Genomic DNA, 21601 nt, shown 5'->3' with positions numbered 1-21601 from the left:
CATTTATAAATACATTCCTCCAACAAGGCCACATCTATTTTAATAGGCCCACACCACCTAATAGTGCCATTTCCCATGGTCCAAGCATATTCAACCACCATAGTACTCAAGAGATGATATGTATAATTAATGTTACGATGTGACTAAGTTGATGAGAGTTCCAAATAACATGTAAGTTTTCCAGTTCCCATTTATTTGCACAGCTGTTCCTATAAAGTCTGTACAAGTGATTTGTTCAATTTGACAGAAAGTATTGCATTTCTAGTCTTCTAAGGGACTCAGAATTTTGTTTTCCTGTGTTTAATCACCCTTCCTTCTTTGTTCCTCATTCTCAGTGTTGCTCATGTCTCTGAAACTTTCTAGAAGTCTCTTGCCCTGCATCATGATTGCCTTATAGCCTATACCACAAAATGGAATTGGAATTTCAAGGTCATTAAGTTCAAATTCAGCAAAAGTAGCTTTTATGAAAGCACACATCAACTATTCCATTGATATATTTTATCCACGATCTATGCAGTACTAAACTTCCAAGTGCTGGCTAAGATACCTAATTTTACAAGGACTATATGTGTTTTGCACTATGCTTACCTGTCCACCAAAACTTCATGTGTTTGAAAACTTTGTACTTTAGCTAATGAAGGTGTTTGGAGAGGACACAGAGCATTTGTCAATGGAGTTTTCTTGTGGGAATGGGGTTGCTTGAGTACATATCGTGGGAAATACCTATTTGAGATGTGGTATGATAACCACTTACTCATTCAGCCTCTAAATGAGTCATCTATCTCATGCTCATGGCAACATACAGGGCAATTACCATGTTTTATTCATTGTTTATCTGATGGTACTCTACAAAATATGTCTTTTCTCCCTTAAGTGGCTTTGAAGAAGTATCTAGTCTTATCAAAGAAACAAATCAGTAATAAATATACTAAGTACACTATGTGGTATGGTATTTTTATAATATATTATAATACCAACATAGTATTTTATCATGTGGCATGAGTTAATAAAATTGCTCATAAGAAATTTAGAAAAATATTGTTTAACTATGTATTTATAAAAATGAAAATAATCTTTTGAGTTCATGCACTCTCTGTTATTTACAATTCCTTATTATTTAGAATTATAGCTGTCTTGAAGTTTCAAGCAAACTGAATTCTTCTCATAATCTAATTTCTCTCTTTTTCTCAGGTTTGGGAGGAAGTTAATTTTAAAATATGCTTTATTACAAATGGCCATCATTGAAACCTGTGTAGGTTTTGCTCCCAACTTCTTCATTTATTGCTCTCTAAGATTCCTGGCAGGAATGTGTGTGGAACCCATAACAGTAAACAGTAACTTGCTCAGTAAGTCAAAGCCTTTGAAATGGAATATTGTTCAAACTTTGGTTTTAACCCTGCAAATCCCTTTTAAGTTAATATAACTTTTTCTTTCAGTGTTTGAATGGACAAGCCCTAAATTCCTAACCATGGTGACAGTGCTTGGATCTTGTGCTAATAGCTTTGGAAGCATGATATTGGCAGGCCTGGCTTTTCAATTTCGAAACTGGCACTACCTCCAGCTGGCAATGTCTGTACCAATTTTCTTCTTCTTTATACTCACAAGGTATGAGCTTTCTTTCCGAGTCTCTGTAATGGAAATATGTGAAGATAATGAACAGGAATAAGGACATAAGAAATGCATTACCCTTTAGTCTACACAAGACAGTATGTGATACTCTTTCCAATTATGGAACTGGAGGACAAGGATGACTGTCAGATAAAACTGAGGTGACTCAATTCTGCCTAACCTTGAGCTAAACAAATAATTTTATAAAATCATACATAAGTGTGACAGGAGGTACTGGTACATTGAAGAGCATACACTACTTTTTGTAGGAGCTTTTTAAAAATGTTTATTGGATGTATTGATTTAAATTTTAAATGTTATCCCCTTTCCCAGTTTCCCCTCCTCAAAAGCCCAATCCCATCCCACATCCCCCTGCCTCACATTGAACTAGTTCTGCTTTGTTTTTCTTTTTTCTCCATCTTTATTAACTTGGGTATTTCTTATTCACATTTTGATTGTTATTCCCTTTCCCGGTTTCCAGGACAACATCCCCCTAATCCCACCCCCTCCCCCTCTATATGGGTGTTCCCCTCCCCTTCCTCCCCCCAATACCGCCCTCCCCTAAAACAATCACTTTCACTGGGGGTTCAGTCATGGCAGTACCAAGGGCTTCCCCTTCCACTGGTGCTCTTACTAGGCTTTTCATTGCTACCTATGCAGTTGGAGCCCAGGGTCAGTCCATGAATAGTCTTTGGGTAGTGGCTTAGTCCCTGGAAGCTCTGGTTGCTTGGCATTGTTGTTCATATGGGGTCTCAAGCCCCTTCAAGCTCTTTCAGTCCTTTCTCTGATTCCTTCACGGGGTCCCATTCTCAGTTCAGTGGTTTGCTGCTGGCATTCGCCTCTGTATTTGCTGTATTCTGGCTGTGTCTCTCAGGAGAGATCTACATCCAGGTCCTGTCGGCCTGCACTTCTTTGCTTCATCCATCTTGTCTAATTGGATGGCTGTATATGCATGGGCCACATGTGGAGCAGTCTCTGAATGGGTGTTCCTTCTGTGTCTGTTTTAATCTTTGCCTCTCTATTCCCTGTCAAGGGTATTCTTGTTCCGCTTTTAAAGAAGGAGTGAAGCATTCACATTTTGATCATCCGTCTTGAGTTTGATGTGTTCTGTGCATCCAGGGTAATTCAAGCATTTGGGCTAATAGCCACTTATGAATGAGTGCATACCATGTGTGCTTTTCTGTGATTGAGTTACCTCACTCAGGATGATATTTTCCAGTTCCATTCATTTGCCTACAAATTTCGTAAAGTCATTGTTTTTGATAGTTGAGCAGTATTCAGTTGTGTAGATGTACCACATTTTCTGTATCCATTCATCTGTTGAAGGGCATCTGGGTTTTTTCCAGCTTCTGGCTTTTATAAATAAGGCTGCTATGAACATAGTGGAGCATGTGCCTTTGTTAAATGTTGGGGCATCTTTTGGGTATATGCGCAAGAGAGGTATAGCTGGGTCCTCGGGTAGTTCAATGTCCAATTTTCTGAGGAATCTCCTGACTGATTTCCAGAATGGCTGTATCAGTCTAAAATCCCACCAAAAATGGAGGAGAGTTCCTCTTTCTCCACATCCTTGCCAGCATCTGCTGTCATTGAATTTAGTCATTCTCACTGGAGTGAGGTAAAATCTCAGGGTTGTTTTGATTTGCATTTCCCTTATGACTAAAGATGTTGAACATTTGTGGAGGAGATTCTCTGCCATTTGGCATTCCTCAGCTCTGAATTCTTTGTTTAGTTCTGAACCCCATTTTTAATAGGGTTATTTGACTCCCTGCAGTGTAACTTCATGAGTTCTTTATATATTTTGGATATAAGCACTCTATCAGTTAAAGGATTGGTAAAAATCTTTTCCCAATCTGTTGGTTGCCGTTTTGTCCTAACCACAGTGTCCTTTACCTTACAGAAGCTTTGCAGTTTTATGAGATCCCATTTGTCGATTCTTGATCTTAGAGCATAAGCCATTGGTGTTTTGTTCAGGAAATTTTCTCCAGTGCCCATGGGTTCGAGGTTCTTCCCCACCTTTTCTTCTATTAGTTTGAGTGTGTCTGGTTTGATGTGGAGGTCCTTGATCCACTTGGACTTAAGCTTTGTACAGGGTGATAAGAATGGATCGATCTGCATTCTTCTACGTGCTGACCTCCAGTTGAACCAGCACCATTTGCTGAAAATGCTATCTCTTTTCCATTGGATGGTTTTGGCTCCTTTGTCAAAAATCAAGTGACCATAGGCATGTGGGTTCATTTCTGGGTCTTCAATTCTAGTTCACCGGTCTCTCTTTCTGTCTCTATACCAATACCATGCAGTTTTTTTTTTTTATCACTATTGCTCTGTAATACTGCTGGAGTTCAGAGATAGTGATTCCCCCCAGAAGTCTTTTTATTGTTGAGGATAGTTTTAGCTATCCTGGGTTTTTTTTTCATTCCAGATGAATTTGCAAATTGTTCTGTCTAACTCTATGAAGAATTGGGTTTGAATTTTGATGGGGATTTCATTGAATCTATAGATCGCTTTAGGTAAAATGGTCATTTTTACTATATTAATCCTGCCAATCCATGAGTATGGGAGATCTTTCCATCTTTTGAGATCTTCTTCAATTTCTTTCTTCTGAGGCATGTAGTTCTTATTGAACAGATCTTTTACTTACTTGGTTAAAGTCATAGCGAGGTACTTTATATTATTTGGGACTATTATGAAGGGTGTCATTTCCCTAATTTCTTTCTCAGCTTGTTCCTCTTTTGTGTAGAGGAAGGTTACTGATTTATTTGAGTTAATTTTATACCCAGCAACTTTGCTGAAGGTGTTGATCAGGTTTAGTAGTTCTCTGCTGGAACTTTTGGGATCACTTAAATATACAATCTTATCATCTGCAAATAGTGATATTTTCACTTTTTCCTTTCCAATCTCTATCTCTTTTATTTCCTTTTGTTGTCTGATTGCTCTGGCTAGGATTTCGAGAACTATATTGAATAAGTAGGGAGAGAGTTGGCAGCCCTGTCTAGTCCTTGATTTTAGTGGGACTGCTTCAAGTTTCTCTCCATTTAGTTTAATATTAGCTACTAGTTTGCTGTATATGGCTTTTACTATGTTTAGGTATGGGCCTTGAATTCCTGTTCTTTCCAGGACTTTTATCATGAAGGGGTATTGAATTTTGTCAGATGTTTTCTCAGCATCTAATGAAATGATCATGTGCTTTTCATCTTTCGTTTATATAGTGGATTATGTTGATTGTTTTCCATATATTAAACCATCCCTGCATCCTTGGAAAGAAGCCTAATTGATCATGAGGGATGATTGTCTTGATGTGCTGTTGGCTTCGGCTTGCAAGAATTTTATTGAGTAACTTTGCATCAATATTCATAAGAGAAATTGGACTGAAGTTCTCTTTCATTGTTGGGTCTTTGTGTAGTTTAGGTATAACAGTAATTGTGGCTTCATAGAAGGAATTCTGTAGCGCTCCATCTGTTTCAATTTTGTTGAGTAGTTTGGATAGTATTGGTATGAAGTCTTCTATGAAGATCTGTTAGAATTCTGCACTGAACCCTTCTGCACCTGGGCTCTTTTTGGGTGGAAGACTTTTAATGGCTGCTTCTATTTCAAGTCTACATTGCATCATCATAGTTCAATTCTGTGACAAAACCAAACACTGAATATCCAAACACACCAGAAAAGCAAGATCTAGATTTAAAATCACATTTTATCATGATAATGGAGGACTTCAAGAAAGACAAAAAGAACTCCCTTAGAGAAATGCAGGAAAACACAAGTAAACAAGTAGAAGCCCTTAGAGAGGAAACACAAAAATCCCTGAAAGAATTACAGGAAAACACAATCAAGCAGGTGAAGGAATTGGAAATGGAAATGGAAACAATAAAGGAAGCTCTAAGGGAGAAAACAAAGGATGAGACAAGGAGCCGTAGATACAAGCATCACCAACAGAATACAAGAGATAGAAGAGAGAATCTCAGGAGCAGAAGATTCCATAGAATTCATTGACACAACTGTCAAAGATAATGGAAAATGAAAAATGCTACTGGCCTCAAACGTGCAGTAATCCAGGACACAATGAGAAGATCAAACCTAAGAACAATAGGTATAGAAGAGAGTGAAGACTCCCCACTAAAAGGACCAGTAAATATATTCAACAAAATCATAGAAGCAAACTTCCCTAACCTAAAGAAAGAGATGCTCATAAACATACAAGAAGCCAACAGAACTCCAACTAGATTGGACCAGAAAAGAAACTCCACCTGTCACATAATAGTCAAAACACCAAATGCACAAAACAAAGAAAGATTATTAATAGCAGTAAGGGAAAAATGTCAAGTAACATATAAAGGCAGACCTATCAGAATCACACCAGACTTCTCACCAGAGACTATTAAAGCCAGAAGATCCTGGACAGATGTCATACAGACCCTAAGAGAACACAAATGCCAGTCCAGGTTACTGTATCCAGCAATTAACATAGATGGAGAAACCAACATATACCATGACAAAACAAATTTACACAATATCTTTCTACAAACCCAGCCGTACAAAGGATAATAAATGGTTAAGCCCAACAGAAGGAGGCAAGCTACATCCTAGAAAAAGCAAGAAACTAATCGTTTTGCAACAAAGGAAAGACAAGCACAAAAACATAATCTCACTTCCAAATATGAAGATAACAAGAAACAACAATCACTATTCCTTATTATCTCTCAACATCAATGGACTCAATTCCCCAATAAAAAGACACAGATTAACAAACTGTATATATAATGAGGAACCAGCATTTTGCTGAATACAAGAAACACGCATAAGAGACAAAGACAGACACTACCTCAGAGTAAAAGGCTGGAAAACAACTTTCCTAGCAAATTGGCTGAAGAAGCAAGCTTGAGTAGCAATTCTATTATTGAATAAAATTGACTTTCAACCAAAAGTCATCAAAAAAGACAAAGAAGGACACTTCATATTCATCAAAGGAAAAATTCGCCAAGATGAACTCTCAATGCTAAATATCTATGCTTCAAATACAAGGGCTCCTACATACATAAAAGAAACCTTACTAAAGCTCAAAGCACACATTGTAACTCACATGAGAATAGTAGGAGATTTCAACACCCACTCTCATCAATAGACAGATCATGGAAACAGAAATTAAACAGAGACATAGACAGACTAACGGAAGTCATGAACCAAATGGACGTAACTGATATTTATAGAACATTCTATCCTAAAACCAAAGGATATACCTTCTCACCACCTCATGGTACTTTCTCCAAAATTGACCATGTAATCAGCCACAAAACAGGCCTCAGCAGATACAGAAAGAAAGAAATGATCCCATGCATCCTATCAGACCACCATGGGCTAAAGCTGGTCTTCAATGACAGTAAGGAAAGAACACCCACATAAAAAGGGAAGTTGAACAATGTTCTACTCAATGATAACCTGGTCAAATAAGAAATAAAGAAAGAAATTAAAGACTTCTTAGAATTTAATGAAAATGTAGGCACAACATACCCAAACTTATGGGACACAATGAAAGCTGTGCTAAGAGGAAAACTCATAGCTCTGAGTGCCTGCAGAAAGAAACATGAGAGAGCCTATATCAGCAGCTTGACAGCACATGTAAAAGCTCTAGAACAAAAAGAAGCAAACATACCCAGGGGGAGTAGAAGGCAGGCAATAATCAAACTCAGAGCTGAAATCAACCAAGTAGAAACAAAAAGGACTATGCAAAGAATCAACAGAACCAAACCTGGTTCTTTGAGAATATCAACAAGATAAATAAACCCTTAGCCTAACTAACCAGAGGACACAGAGAGTGTGTCCAAATTAACAAAATCAGAAATGAAAAGGAAGACATAGCAACAGAATCAGAGAAAATTCAAAATATCATCAGATCCTACTACAAAAGCCTATATTCAACAAAACTTGAAAATCTGGAGGAAATGGACAATTTCCTAGACAGATACCAGGGACTCAAGTTAAATCAGGAACAGATAAACCATTTAAACAATCCCATAACTCCTAAAGAAATAGAAGCAGTCATTAAAATCTCCCAACCAAAAAGAGCCCAGGTCCAGATGGGTTCAGTCCAGTATTCTATCAGACCTTCATAGAAGACCTCATACCAATACTATTCAAATTATTCCACAACATTGAAACAGATGGAGTGCTACCCAATTCCTTCTATGTAGACATAATTACTCTTACACCTAAACCACACAAAGACCCAACAAATAAAGAGAACTTCAGGCCAATTTTCCTTATGAATATTGATGCAAAAATATTCAATAAAATTCTTGCAAATGAAATCTAAGAACACATCAAAACAATAATCCATCATGATAAAGTAAGCTTCATCCCAGGGAAGCAGGGATGATTTAATACACAGAAAACCACCAACGTATTCTACTATATAAACAAATTAAAAGATAAAAACACATGATCATTTCATTAGATACTGAGAAAGCATTTGACAAAATTCAACACCCCTTCATGATAAAAGTCCTAGAAAGAACAGGAATTCAAGGCCCATACCTAAACATAGGAAAAGCCATAAAAAGCAAACCAGTAGCTAACATTAAACTAAATGGAGAGAAACTTGAAGCAATTCCACTAAAATCAGGGACTAGACAAGGCTGCCCACTCTCTCCCTACTTATTCAATACAGTACTCAAAGTCCTAGCCAGACCAATCAGACAACAAAAGGAGATCAAAGGAATACAGACTGGAAAGGAAGAAGTCAAAATATCACTATTTGTAGTTGATATGATAGTATGTTTAATTGATCCCAAAAGTTCCAGCAGAGAACTACTAAACCTGATAAACACCTTCAGCAAAGTGGCTGGATAAAAAATTAACTCAAATAAATCTGTAGGCTTACTCTACACAAAAGAGAAACAAGCTGATATAGAAATTAGGGAAATGACACCCTTCATAATAGTCTCAAATAATATAAAATACCTTGGTGTGACATTAACCAAGCAAGTGAAAGATCTGTATGATAAGAACTTCAAGCCTCTTAAGAGAGAAATTGAAGATCTCAGAAGATGGAAAAATCTCCCATGCTCATGGATTGGCAGGATTACTATAGTAAAAATGGCCATTTTACCATAAGTGATCTACAGGTTCAATGCAATCACCATCAAAATTCCAATCCAATTCTTCATAGAGTTAGACAGAAAAATTTGGAAATTCTTCTGGAGTAACAAAAAAAACCAGGATAGCTGAAACTGTCCTCAAGAGTAAAAGGACTTCCAGGGCAATCACTATCCCTGAACTCAAGCAGTATTACAGAGCAATAGTGATAAAAACTGTATGGTATTGGTACAGACACAGGCAGATAGACCAGTGGAATAGAATTGAAGACCCAGAAATGAACCCACCCACCTATGGTCACTTGATTTTTGACAAAGAAGCCAAAACCATCCAATAGAAAAAAGATAGCATTTTCAGCAATTGGTGCTGGTTCAACTGGAGGTCAGCATGTAGAAGAATGCAGATAGATCCATTCTTATCACCCAGTACAAAATTTAAGTCCAAGTGGATCAAGGACCCCCACATCAAACCAGATACATTCAAACTAATAGAAAAAAAAGTGGGGAAGAATCTCAAACACATGGGCACTGGAGAAAATTTCCTGAACAAAACACCAATGGCTTATGCTCTAAGATCAAGAATCAACAAATGGGTTCTCATAAAACTACAAAGCTTCTGTAAGGCAAAGGACACTGATGTTAGGACAAAATGGCAACCAACAGATTGGGAAAAGATCTTTACCAATCCTACAACTGATAGAGGGCTTACATCCAAAATAAATGAAGAACTCATGAAGTTAGTCCGCAGGGAGACAAATAACCCTATTTACAAATGGGGTTCAGAGCTAAACAAAGAATTCACACCTGAGGAATATCGAATGGCTGAGAAGCACCTAAAGAAATGCTCAACATCTTTAGTCATATGGGAAATGCAAATCTAAAGAACCCTAAGGTTCCACCTCACACCAGTCAGAATGGCTTATATCAAAAACTCTGGTGACAGCAGATGCTGGCGAGGATGTGGAGAAAGAAGAACTCTCCTCCATGTTGGTGGAACTGCAGACTGGTACAACCATTCTGGAAATCAGTCTGGAGGTTCCTCAGAAAATTGGACATTGAACTACCAGAGGACCCAGCTATACCTCTCTTGCGCATATAACCAAAAGATGCCCCAACATATAACAAAGACACGTGCTCCACTATATTCATAGCAGCCTTATTTATAAAAGCCAGAAGCTGGAAAGAACCCAGATGTCCTTCAACAGAGGAATGGATACAGAAAATGTGGTACATCTACACAATGGAATACTACTCAGCTTTCAAAAACAATGACTTTATGAAATTCATAGGCAAATGGTTGGAACTGGAAAATATCATCCTGAGTGAGGTAATCCAATCACAGTAAAACACATATGGTATGTACTCACTTATAAGTGGATATTGGCCCAACCGCTTGAATTACGTTAGATGAACAGAACACATGAAACTCGTATGGATGACCAAAATGCGAATGCTTCACTCCTTCTTTAAAAGGGGAACAAGAATACTCTTGGGAGAGAATAGGGAGGCAAAGTTTAGAACAGAGACAGAAGAAACACCCATTCAGAGCCTGCTCCACATGTGGCCCATACATATACAGCCACCAAACTAGATAAGATGGATGAAGCAAAGAAGTGCAGGCTGACAGGAACCGGGTGTAGATCTCTTCTGAGAGACACAGCCAGAATACAGCAAATACAGAGGTGAATGCCAGCAGCAGAGCACTGAACTGAGAACGGGACCCCCGTTGAAGGAATCAGAGAAAGGACTGTGAGAGCTTGTAGGGGCTTGAGACCAGATGAACAACAATGTCAACCAACCAGAGCTTCCAGGGACTAAAGCACTACCTGAAGAGTATACATGGTCTGACCCTGGCCTCCACCTGCATAGGTAGCAATGAATAGCCTAGTAAGAGCACCAGTGTAAGGGGAAGCCCTTGGTCCTGCCAAGACTGAACCCCTAATGAACGTGATTGTTGGGGCGAGGGCGGTATTTGGGGGAGAATGGGGAAGGGAACACCCATATAGAAGGGGAGGGTGAGGGGTTAGAGGAATGTTGACCCGGAAAGGGGAAAAGGGATAACAATCTAAATGTAAATAAGAAATACCCAAGTTAAAAAAGATGGAGGGAAAAAAAAGAATGGCAGGGGGAGGACTTATGGGAATGTTTGCATGGAAACCGGGAAAATGAATAACATTTGAAATGTAAATAAATACACAATTTAATAACGATGCAGAAAAAATGCAGTGAATTATGTGGTTGAATCATTCCTAACTTTTATTGAAAGTATTAGATAACAAGATATTACAGAGATTTTTATATCAGATTGTTGTATGTATTCAATTAAAGAACAAAATTTTGAAGGTTAAATTTTGTATAGAAAATAACTTCACAAGGATTGTTTCTACCTCCAACATCTTCCTTGACAGGTGGCTGTCAGAGTCAGCTCGGTGGCTCATTGTGACCAACAAACCCCAGGAGGGCTTAAAGGAACTAAAAAAAGTTGCACACATTAATGGAATGAAGAAATCTGGAGACAACCTAACCATGGAGGTAAGGATAATGGATGATGGGTATGACAATACCCATCACAAATACAAGCTTCACATGTGTATGAGTTAGTGCCCAAGATGCACTATGCTGTCATTAAGAACACTGCATATGTGTTTCATTCTAATGAGACTAAAAGCACTGTTTTCATTTCTTTGTTTCTTGAATCCAGTTTGTAATATTCTTTTGCATTGGATTTCATTCACAAAGTAACTGTTTTAGTGGAATGCTGGTGATATATACTAATGTGCTACATTTAATATGTTTAGGTAATATATTTTGATAGTTTTCATTTTATTCTTTCATTAACCTCACAGTACTCTATAGAGCTTGAAAGGAACATAGAATGATAGTGAGATAAAAATGAGTCTTGCTTCTTCTCAACAAATCCCCTACTGCTTTCTCTCTCTCTCTCTCTCTCTCTCTCTCTCTCTGTGTGTGTGTGTGTGTGTGTGTGTTTTATTTTTTGTGAACTAATAAGATAAATTAAGATTTCTTACAGAAATAAGTAATAAGAACCAAATTATAGGAGCATGGACAATATACAAGGGGCTGTATCGAGACTTAATACACCTCTCCCTTATCCAGAGCAATCATTAATCATCCATCCTTTCTCAAGATGGTGAAATTTTACTCACTGAATTTTGGGTAGGTCTGTTGGAGATTACCACAGCTGTTGAGAGTGCAATGCCCATGCCATGCCTAGAATACAGCATTGCGTATCACCCCATAGCTAACTCTAGACCTTATATTATCTCAGAATTCTGTTTCACATGGTCCCTGATCCTTGGAAATAGTGCTGTATACATATAGATTAGGACTTACTCATTTAATAATCATTTAATTTAATAATCACTTATTTTCTGAAGAATAGACAGTTTCAGCTTTGTAGTAGCATTCTCAAACTCTGGAAAGAAGCTTCTCTGATCAAAACTGAAAACAACATCAATATATGGGCATGAACAAAATCATTAGAAAGCACGTCAACTTACACATAATCGCCATATAGATCAATAACTGAGTTAGCTCTACTACCAGGGCCCAAGAGTCCATTGTTGAATAAAATGATGTAGAGTATTGTCTATCAGTGGCCTGCATAAAGTAGCTTTCAGTGCAGTGAGGCTAACAACCAGAGAATAAGATTCCAGGTTAATTCTAGCTTGGTGTTTATTAAGTCCAACAACCAGAAATTGTTGTGTATTCAGCAATTGGCTCTTAACGTTCTATTTGGAAATTACTTGTATATGTGCGATCACTAATAGTAATTAGAAAGTATGAAGAACTTCAATCCCTGGCTGAAGATCCTTAGACGTGCCTACAGGGACTTATTTAGATTTGTGGAATGACAGAATGGTTATCTGGATTAGTAAAATTGATGAGAAATGACCACCTTAAAGGAAGCAACATTGTTCCTGTGCTTCTGTCCTGAGGTGCATAAGAAGAGGAAGCTAGCTGAGATTAATACTCAATTTTCTCTTCTTGCATGCATACACAATGCAACTATCTGCCTTCTCAAATTGAACAAGGTAAGATTCCTACCCGAAATTACTACACAATTCATGTATGTGCCAAAATAACCGTTTTCTTCTTTAAAGGTATTTTAGTAAGACTGTCTTACCACACCAACAGAAACACTAACTAGTAAAAAAAGTGGAATTGGGTATGAGGTCTTTGGAAAGATAAAGCTCATATGCACTCTCAGTGCCTTTATACTCACTGAGGGAGGAATGTAGAAATATTAGAAACTCTGTAGTTAAAAGCCCTTGAATACTATAAATAAAGATCAAGGAGTCATTCCAGTGCCTCTTGGGAAATGAGAATGCTGGACTAAGCACAGGCAGTACAAGTAGAAACCATGAATTTCCAGAGGGTACACAGACTCTATCAGCAATTACATTTGGATCCTTTAGTGTGAAATTTGGCCCAGAACCTGGCTTTAATCTTTTGAAATCCTGAGACACCAAATCAGATTTAACATGAAAATAATGACCTAATTTGTTTTGTGGAGTATATTTTATAATGGATATGTATAGTGATCATAGTATCACCACTCTTACTGCATTATTTGATCTACAGTAGAAAGACAACAAAAAAGGAGACAGAAAGTCATAAGAATGTCCAGTTTGCCAAAGAGGAGTGATCAAACAAGTAAAGTTTGCAGCCAAGGCATTAGCTCAGAGTTTGCTTGGCCTGCAGTGAGACATCATGCTCTACACCAGACAGAAGGAAAACAGCCATGACTGCAAGAGTCCAATCATCAAATGATCTAACCTATGAAAATCCAGAAAACCTCTTAAAGGAAGGAGCTTGAACTGAGGTCAAGGACCTCAATTCAAGGGAATCCATGTACCAGGAAAGCATTGCCCTGGAAATTGTTTTCATGGGAATTAATAAATAGAAGGCAATAGAATTGTGGTTCTAAAAGGACAGACTCCACTCTGAGCCGTCAGACATCCACTGACAGAATGTGAGTCTGTGACCACACAGTACTGGTCTTGCAAACATGAGGTGAAGATAGAGTGAGTCAGGGAGTACTGATCCAGTCTTTAGCAGCAGCAGAGGCCTTAAGTTGTGTGGCCGGGCAGGAGGCTCTGGTAGCATTCCCTCAGAGAGCATTGCATAAATCTGTGAACTTGAATACCCCTTGCTGAGCAGAGATTCCTGGAGGCTGAAGATGCTAGAACCACAGGATGTCTGTTGCAGAACACAGCACTCATGACATAGAGCTGTCTCAAGAAAAAAGTTATATGTGGTCAAAACAATATAGCTAGAGAAGTAGACTACCTAATGCTTTAGAACCAGGACATTCTGTTTTGATCCACCATCTGAAAACATGAAACTTGTCCTGAGAAGTCTCATGTCAACTTGACACACATAATAGAGGTATCTGAAAAGAGGGTACCTTACTTGACAATATTGCTCCCTAAGATCTGGCTTTAAGGCAATTTCTTTTTCTTTCTATCTTTCTATCTTTCTGTCTATCTTTCTTTCTTTCTTTCTTTCTTTCTTTCTTCCTTTCTTTCATTTGTTTGTGTTATTTTTATTATATTATTATGATTTTCAATTTTTATTATTTTACATATTTATATGCCAATCATTGCCCATCCCCCTGTGTGCCCCCCCCAGTTCTTTATCCCATTCCTCCTCCCACTTGCCTCCGAAGGGTGCTCCCATTCCACCAGACCTCCCCTTTCTAAGGCTTCAAGTTACTTCAGGATTAAGCAAATCTACCACTAAGGCCTGACAAGGCAGACTTCTGACTGGCCCTTGTTGCTCCTCAAAGGTGGGTCAGACTCTGGGAGCTCCCAGGGTCTTAGTAAGTTGACACTGCTGATGTTCCTATGTGGTTGCTCTCCCCTTCAGCTTCTTCGATCCTTCCCCTAATTCAACCACAAGGACTTCCAACTTCAGGCCACTGCCTGGGTATAAGTGTCTGCTCCTGTCTCCGTCAGCTGCTGGTAGGACCTCTAAGAGGACAGCCATGCCAAGCTCTCATCTGTAAACAAGTCATAGCATCAGTAATTGTGTCAGGCCTTGGGGCCTTCCCATGAGATGGATCCAAGTTGGGCAGTCACTGGACCACCTTTGCTTCAGTCTCTTCTCCATTTTTGTTCTTGCAGTTCTAGGCAGGAACAGTTCTGGGTCAGAATATTTGGCTGTGGATTAGTAGTGCTGTCCCTCTGCTTGAGACCCTGTCTATCTACTAGAGTTGAATTCTTCCATTTCCCTCTCCCCAATGTTGGGAATTTTGACTAAGGTCACCCCACTGAGTCCTTAGAGTTTCTCACATCCCATGTTTCTGGTACTTCCTAGAGGGTCTTCCTCCTCCCACTCCAATGCTGTTTATCTCAGTTTATTCTCTTAGATTTCTGGCCTTCTCTCCTGTCACCCACTCAGATGCTGTTCCCCTTTCCCCTCCCTTTTTCCCTCCTCCCACTCAGTTCCCTGCCTCCTTCTAGCTCCCTCAATTATTTCCTTCCCCCTTCAAAGTGGAATTAAAACATTCTCACTTGGGCCTCTCTAATTGTTATATACTTCTTATGGTCTGTGGGTTGTATCCTCATTATTCTGAATGTTTTGGCTAATATCTACTTATCAGTGAGCATATAACATTTAGGTCCTTCTGGGTATGAGTTATCTCACTCAGAATGATATTTTCTAGTTCCATTCATTTGTCTGCAAAATTCATATCTGAAGTTTTAATAGCTAAATAGTATCCCACTGTGTAAATGAACCAAATTATCTGTATTCATTCTTCCATTGAGAGACATCTGTGCTATTACCAGTTTCTGGGTATTACAAATAAAGCTGCTGTGACCATGGTGGAGCATGTGCCCTTGAGGTATGGTAGGGTATATTTTAGGTATAAGCCCAAAAAGAGTATAGCTGGATCTTCAGGTAGAAGTATTTCCAATTTTCTGAGGGACCTACAAATTGATTTCCAAAGTGATTATGCCATCTTTCAATCCACCAGCAATGGAAAAATGTTCCTCTTTCCCCACAACCTTACCACCATGTGCTGTCACTTGAGCTTTTGTTCTTAGTTCTTGATTGTTGTGAGGTAGAATAGAAAGATCCTTTTTTTTTCTTTTTTCTTTTTTGCATTTCTCTGATGACTAAGGACTTTGAACATTTCTTTATGTGCTTCCAAACCATTTGGGATTCTTCCATTGTGAATTCTCTGTTTAGCTCTGTACCAAGTTTTCTTATTAGGGTTATTTTGTTTTTTGGAAATTGGGAATTGCTCTTTCTTTCTATGTCTGCGAAGAATTGTGATGTAATTTTGATGGGGATTGCGTTGAATCTACAGATTGCTTTTGGTAAGATGGCCTTTTTCGCTATATTAATCCTGCCATTCCATGAGTATGAGAGATCTTTCCATTTTCTCAGGACTTCTTTGATTTCTTTTTTTAGGGGCTTGAAATTCTTGTCATATGGATCTTTCACTTGCTTGGTAAGAGTTATACCAAGGTGTTTTATAGTATTTGTGACTCTTGTGAAGGGTGTTGTTTCCCTGTTTTTTTTCTCAGCCTGTTTACCATTTGTGTAGAGGAAGACTACTGATTTGTTTGAGTTAATTTTATATCCAGCCACTCTGTAAAAGATGTTTATCATCTGAAGGAGTTCTCTGGTAGAATTTTGGGGGTGGCTTATGCATACTACAATATCATCTGCACATAGTGATACTTTGAATTCTTCCTTTCCAATTTGTGTCCCCATGATCTCCTTTTGTTGTCTAATTGCTCTAGCTAGAAATTTGAGTACTATATTGAATATATAGGGAGAGAGTGGGAAACCCTGTCTCATCCCAGATTTTAGTGGCATTGCTTCTAGTTTCTCTCCACTTAATCTGATGTTGGCTGTTGGTTTGCTATATATTGCTTTGATTACATTTAGTTATATGTCAGCATTCTTGAATTCTCCAAGACTTTTAACAGGAGGGGTTGTTGTAGTTTGTCAAAGGCTTTTTCAGGAGCTGATGAGATGACCATGTGCCTCTTTTCTTTGAGTTTGTTTATATGGTGGATTACGTTAATGGATTTTCATATATTGAACCAGCCTTACATTCCTTGGATGAAGCCTACTTGACCATGGTGGATGGTGTTTTTGATGTGTTCTTGGATTTGTTTTGCAAGCATTTTATTGTGTATTATTTCACTGATATTCTTAAGTGAGATTGGTCTGAAGTTTTCTTTCTGTGTTGGGTCTTTGTGTGGTTTAGGTATCATGGTAACTGTAGCTTCATAGAAAGAATTCAGTAGTGTTCCTTCTGTTTCTGTATTTGTGATCTAGTTTGAGGAGTATTTGTATTACCTCTTTTATGAAGGCCTGGGAGAATTCTTCACTAAAACCATCTGGCTCTGGGCTGTTTTTGTTTGAGAGACTTTTTTGTTTGTTTACTATTTCTTTTCTCTTAGGGGTTATGGGACTGTTTAACTAGTTTACCTCATCATGATTTAACTTTGCTACATGGTATCCATCTATAAAAATCATGCACTTCATCTAGATTTTGCAGTTTTGTAGAGTATATGCTTTTGTAGTAGCTTCTGATGATTTTTTTAATTTCCTCAATTGCTGTTCTTATGTCTCCCTTTTCATTTCTGATTTTGTTAATTTGGATATTGTCCCTGTGCCCATAAGTTAGTTTGACTAAGGATTTATCTATCTTGTTGATTTTATCAAAGAACCACATCTTGGTTTTGTTGATCCTTTTTATCTTTATCTTTGTTTCTATCTGGTTGCTTTCAGTTATGAGTTTGACTATTTCCTGCCATCTATTCATTTTGGTGTGTTTGCTTCTTTCTATTCTAAAGCTTTCAGATGTGCTGTTAAGTTGCTTGTATTGGATCTCCCCAAGTTTTTATGAAGATACTTAGCACTATGACTTCTCCTCTTAGCACTGCTTTCATTGTGTCCCATGTATTCATTTACATTGAATTCTACCAAGTCTTTGACTTCTTTCTTTCTTTCTTTCTTTCTTCCCTGACCAAGTTATTGAGCAAAGAGTTGTTTACTTTCCATGATGAAGTGGGATTTCAGTGGAGGTGGGACTCTGTTTTTATTGAAGTCTAACTTAAGTCAGTGGTGATAAGATAGAGTGCATGGTATTATTTCCATCTTCTTGTATCTCTTGAACCTTTCTTTTTATATTTGATTTTTTTGTTCAGTTTTGGAGAAGGTTCTATAAGTTGCTGAAAAAATGTATGTTCTTTTGTTTGGGGGTGAAATGTTCTGCAGCTATCTGTTAAACACATTTGGTTCATAACCTTTGTTAGTTTCCCTGTGTCTTTGTGAAGTTTCTGTTTCAATGCCCTGTCCATTGGTGCAAGTGGAGTGTTGAAGCCTCCCACTATTATTGTATGAGGTTCAATGTGTGTCTTGAGCTTTACTAAATTTCCTTTATGAATATGGATGCCTTTGAATTTTCTGACTGAGACTTTTTCTAGGTGGATTTTTGCCTTGATAAATATGAAGGGTCGTTACCCATCTCCTTTGATAACTTTGGGTTAAAATTCTATTTATTGAATATTATAACGGCAATTCCAACTTGTTTCTTGGGACTATTTGCTTAGAAAAACTTTTTTTGACCTTTTACTCTGAGGTAGTATATATCTTTGTCACTGAGATGTATCGCTTTTTTTTATTGGATAATTTCTACTATATTTCAAATGTTTTCCCTTTCCAGGTTTCCATTTATAAACATCCTATCCCATCCAACCTCCCTCTTCTTCTGTGAGAGTGTCTCCCTCCCAAATCACCCACCCCTTCCTGCCTCCCCCTGCTTACATTCCCCAACATAGAGGGGGCTGTCCACCCTTGGTAGGACCAAGGGCTTCTCCTCTCACTGATGACCAACAAGGCCATACTCTGCTACATATGTAGCTGGAGCCATGGGTCTGTCCGTGTGTACTCTTTAGATGGTGGTTTAGTCCCTGGGGGCTCTGGTTGTTTGGTATTGTTCTTATGGGGTTGCAAACCCCTTTAACTATTTCAATCCCCTCTCTAACTCCTCTAATAGGGACTCTGTTCTCAGTTCAATAGCTTGATGCTAGCTTTTCCCTCGAAATTTGTCATGCTCTGCCAGAGACTCTCAGAAGATAGCTATATCAGGCTCCTGTCAGCATGCACTTCTTGGTATCAGCAATATTATCTGGGGTTGGTGGCTGTATGTACATAGGCTGAATCCCCAGGTGGGGCAGGCTCTGAATGGCCATTCCTTCAGTCTCTGCTCCAAACTGTCTCCATATCTACTACTATAAAGAGTTTTGTTCACACTTCTAAGAAGGACTGCAGCATCCACACATTGGTCATTCTTCTTCTTGAGCTTCATGTGGTCCATCTCTTGTATTCTGTTGGTGATGCTTACATCTGTAGTTTTTGTTCTTCTCCTAAGATTTCCTACCTCCTATGTTCTGTCCTTTTGTGTTTTGTTTATTGCTTCTATTTCCATTTTTATTTCTTGGACAGTTTTATTCATTTCATTTGCTTATTTTATTGTATTTTCCTGCATTTCTTAAATGATTCCTTCCTTTCCTTTTTAAGGTCTCTGTCATCATCATAATATTGGATTTTGTCCCTCCTTCTAAAAAGGACTGAAGCATCCACAATTTGGACTTCCTTCTTCTTGAGCATCATTTGAATAGTATCTTGGGTATTCCAAGCTTTTGGGTTAATATTTACTTATCAGTGAGTGCATACCATGTGTGTTCTTTTGTGGTTGGGTTACCTCACTCAGGATAATATTTTGTAGTTCCACCATTTGCCAAAGAATTTCATTAAGTCATTGTTTTTAGTAGAGAGTATTACTCCATTGTGTAAATGTACCACATTTCCTGAAGCCATTCCTCAGTTGAAAGAAATCTGGGTTCATTCCAGCTTCTGGTTATAATAAATAAGGCTGCTTTGCACACCCCCTTCCTGCTCCACTGATATTACCCTACACTGAAGGTATAACCTTGGCAGGATAAAGGGCTTCTCCTTCCATTGGTGCCCAACAATGACTTCCCCTGCTACTTATGCAGCTGGAGCCATGGGTTAGTCCATGTATAATCTTTGGGTAATAGTTTAATCCCTGGCAGCTGTGGTTGGTAGGCATTGTTGTTCTTATAGGGTGGCAAGACCTTTCAGCTCTTTCAATCCTTTTTCTAACTCCTCTTCTCCTCTTCCATATATATATGAGTCACATATGGGGCAGGTTCTGAATGGCTGTTCCTTCAGTCTCTGCTCCAAATTTTGTCTTCATATCCCCTCCTATGCATATTTTTGTACCCCTTTTAAAAAGGAATGAAGTATCTGCAATTTGGTCATCCTTCCTGAGCTTCATGTGATCTATGGATGGTATCTTAGGTAATTCAAGTTTTCGGGCTAACATCCACTTATCAGTGAGTATATACCATGTGTGTTTTTCTGTGATTGGGTTACCTCACTCAGAATGATATTTTCTAGTTCCATCCATTTGCCTATCAATTTCATGAAGTCTTGTTTTTGATAGCTGAGTAATATTCCATTGTGTAGATGTACTACATTTTCGGTATCCATTCCTCTGTTTAAGGGCATCTGGGATCTTTCCAACTTCTGGCTATTATAAATAAGGCTACTATGTACATAGTGGAACATGTGTCTTTGTTATATGTTGGAGTATCTTTTGGGTATATGCCCAGGAGATGTATGGCTCGGTCCTAAGGTAGTGCAATGTTCAATTTTCTGAAGAACCTCTAGACTGATTTCCAGAGTGGTTGTAACAGTTTGCAATCCCACCAACAATTGAGGAGTGTTCCTCTTTCTCCACATCCTCCCCACCAGCTGTTGTCACCTGAATTTTTTTATCTTAGCCATTCTGATTGGTGTGAGATGGAATCTCATGGTTGTTGTGATTTGCATTTCACTGATGACTAAGGATTTTGAGCATTTTTTTTAGGTACTTCTCAGTCGTTTGTTATACCTCAGTTGAGAATTCATTGTTTAGCTCTGTACCCCAATTTAATAGGGTTATTTGTCTCTATGGAGAATAACTTCTTGAGTTCTTTGTATATTTTGGATATTAGCCCTCTATCAGATGTAGGATTGGTAAAGATCTTTTCCCAATCTGTTGGTTGCGATTTTGTCCTAACAACAGTGTCCCTTGCCTTACAGAAGCTTTGTAGTTTAATGAGGTCCCATTTGTCGATTCTTAATTTTAGAGCATGAGCCATTGGTGTTTTGTTCAGGAAATGTTATCCCAGTGTCCATGTCTCAAAGCTCTTCCCCACTTTTTTTACTATTAGTTTGAGTGTATCTGGTTTGATATGAAGCTCCTTTATCCACTAGGACTTAGGCTTTTACAGGGCAATAAGAACTCAAAGATGCCCCAACATATAACAAAGACACATGCTCATAGCCATATATGCTCATGCTCATATAAATAAGGTTCATAGCCACCTTATTTATAATAGCCAGAAGCTGGAAAGAACCCAGGTGCCCTTCAACAGAGGAATGGATACAGAAAATGTGGTGCATCTACACAATGGAATATTACTCAGCTATCAAAAACAATGACTTTATGAAATTCACAGGCAAATGGATGGAACTAGAAAATATCATCCTGAGTGAGGTAACCCAATCACAGAAAAACACACATGGTATGCACTCATTGATAAGTGGCTATTAGCCCAAATGCTTGAATTACCCTAGATGCACAGAACACATGAAACTCAAGAAGGAACTGGATGTAGATCTCTCCTGAGAGAAACAGCCAGAATACAGCAAATACATAAGCGAATGCTATCATTAAACCACTGAACTGAGAATGGGACCCCCATTGAAAGAATCAGAGAAAGGACTGAAAGAGCTTGAAGGGGCTTGAGACCCCATATGAACAACAATGCCAACCAACCAGAGCT

At 38.4% G+C, this 21601-nt stretch overlaps 1 protein-coding gene across 1 annotated transcript in view; it reads left to right on the top strand.

Annotated features, from left to right (window-relative positions):
- LOC116894309 (solute carrier family 22 member 27-like) overlaps positions 1–21601 on the top strand; it is a gene marked incomplete at its 3' end in the record, with an annotated part of 54849 nt that overhangs the window by 12562 nt on the left and 20686 nt on the right. The window contains exons 3-5 of the mRNA XM_032896005.1: positions 1192–1346; positions 1437–1605; positions 11102–11225. Of these exons, the coding sequence (XP_032751896.1) occupies positions 1192–1346; positions 1437–1605; positions 11102–11225 (448 nt within the window). The remainder of the gene's footprint in view (positions 1–1191; positions 1347–1436; positions 1606–11101; positions 11226–21601) is intronic.

This window comes from Rattus rattus, chromosome 2 (assembly GCF_011064425.1).
Source record: "Rattus rattus isolate New Zealand chromosome 2, Rrattus_CSIRO_v1, whole genome shotgun sequence".
Lineage (NCBI taxonomy): Eukaryota > Metazoa > Chordata > Mammalia > Rodentia > Muridae > Rattus > Rattus rattus.
Note: the sequence above shows the minus strand (reverse complement) of the source record. Positions and strands in the feature narration are given on the sequence as shown.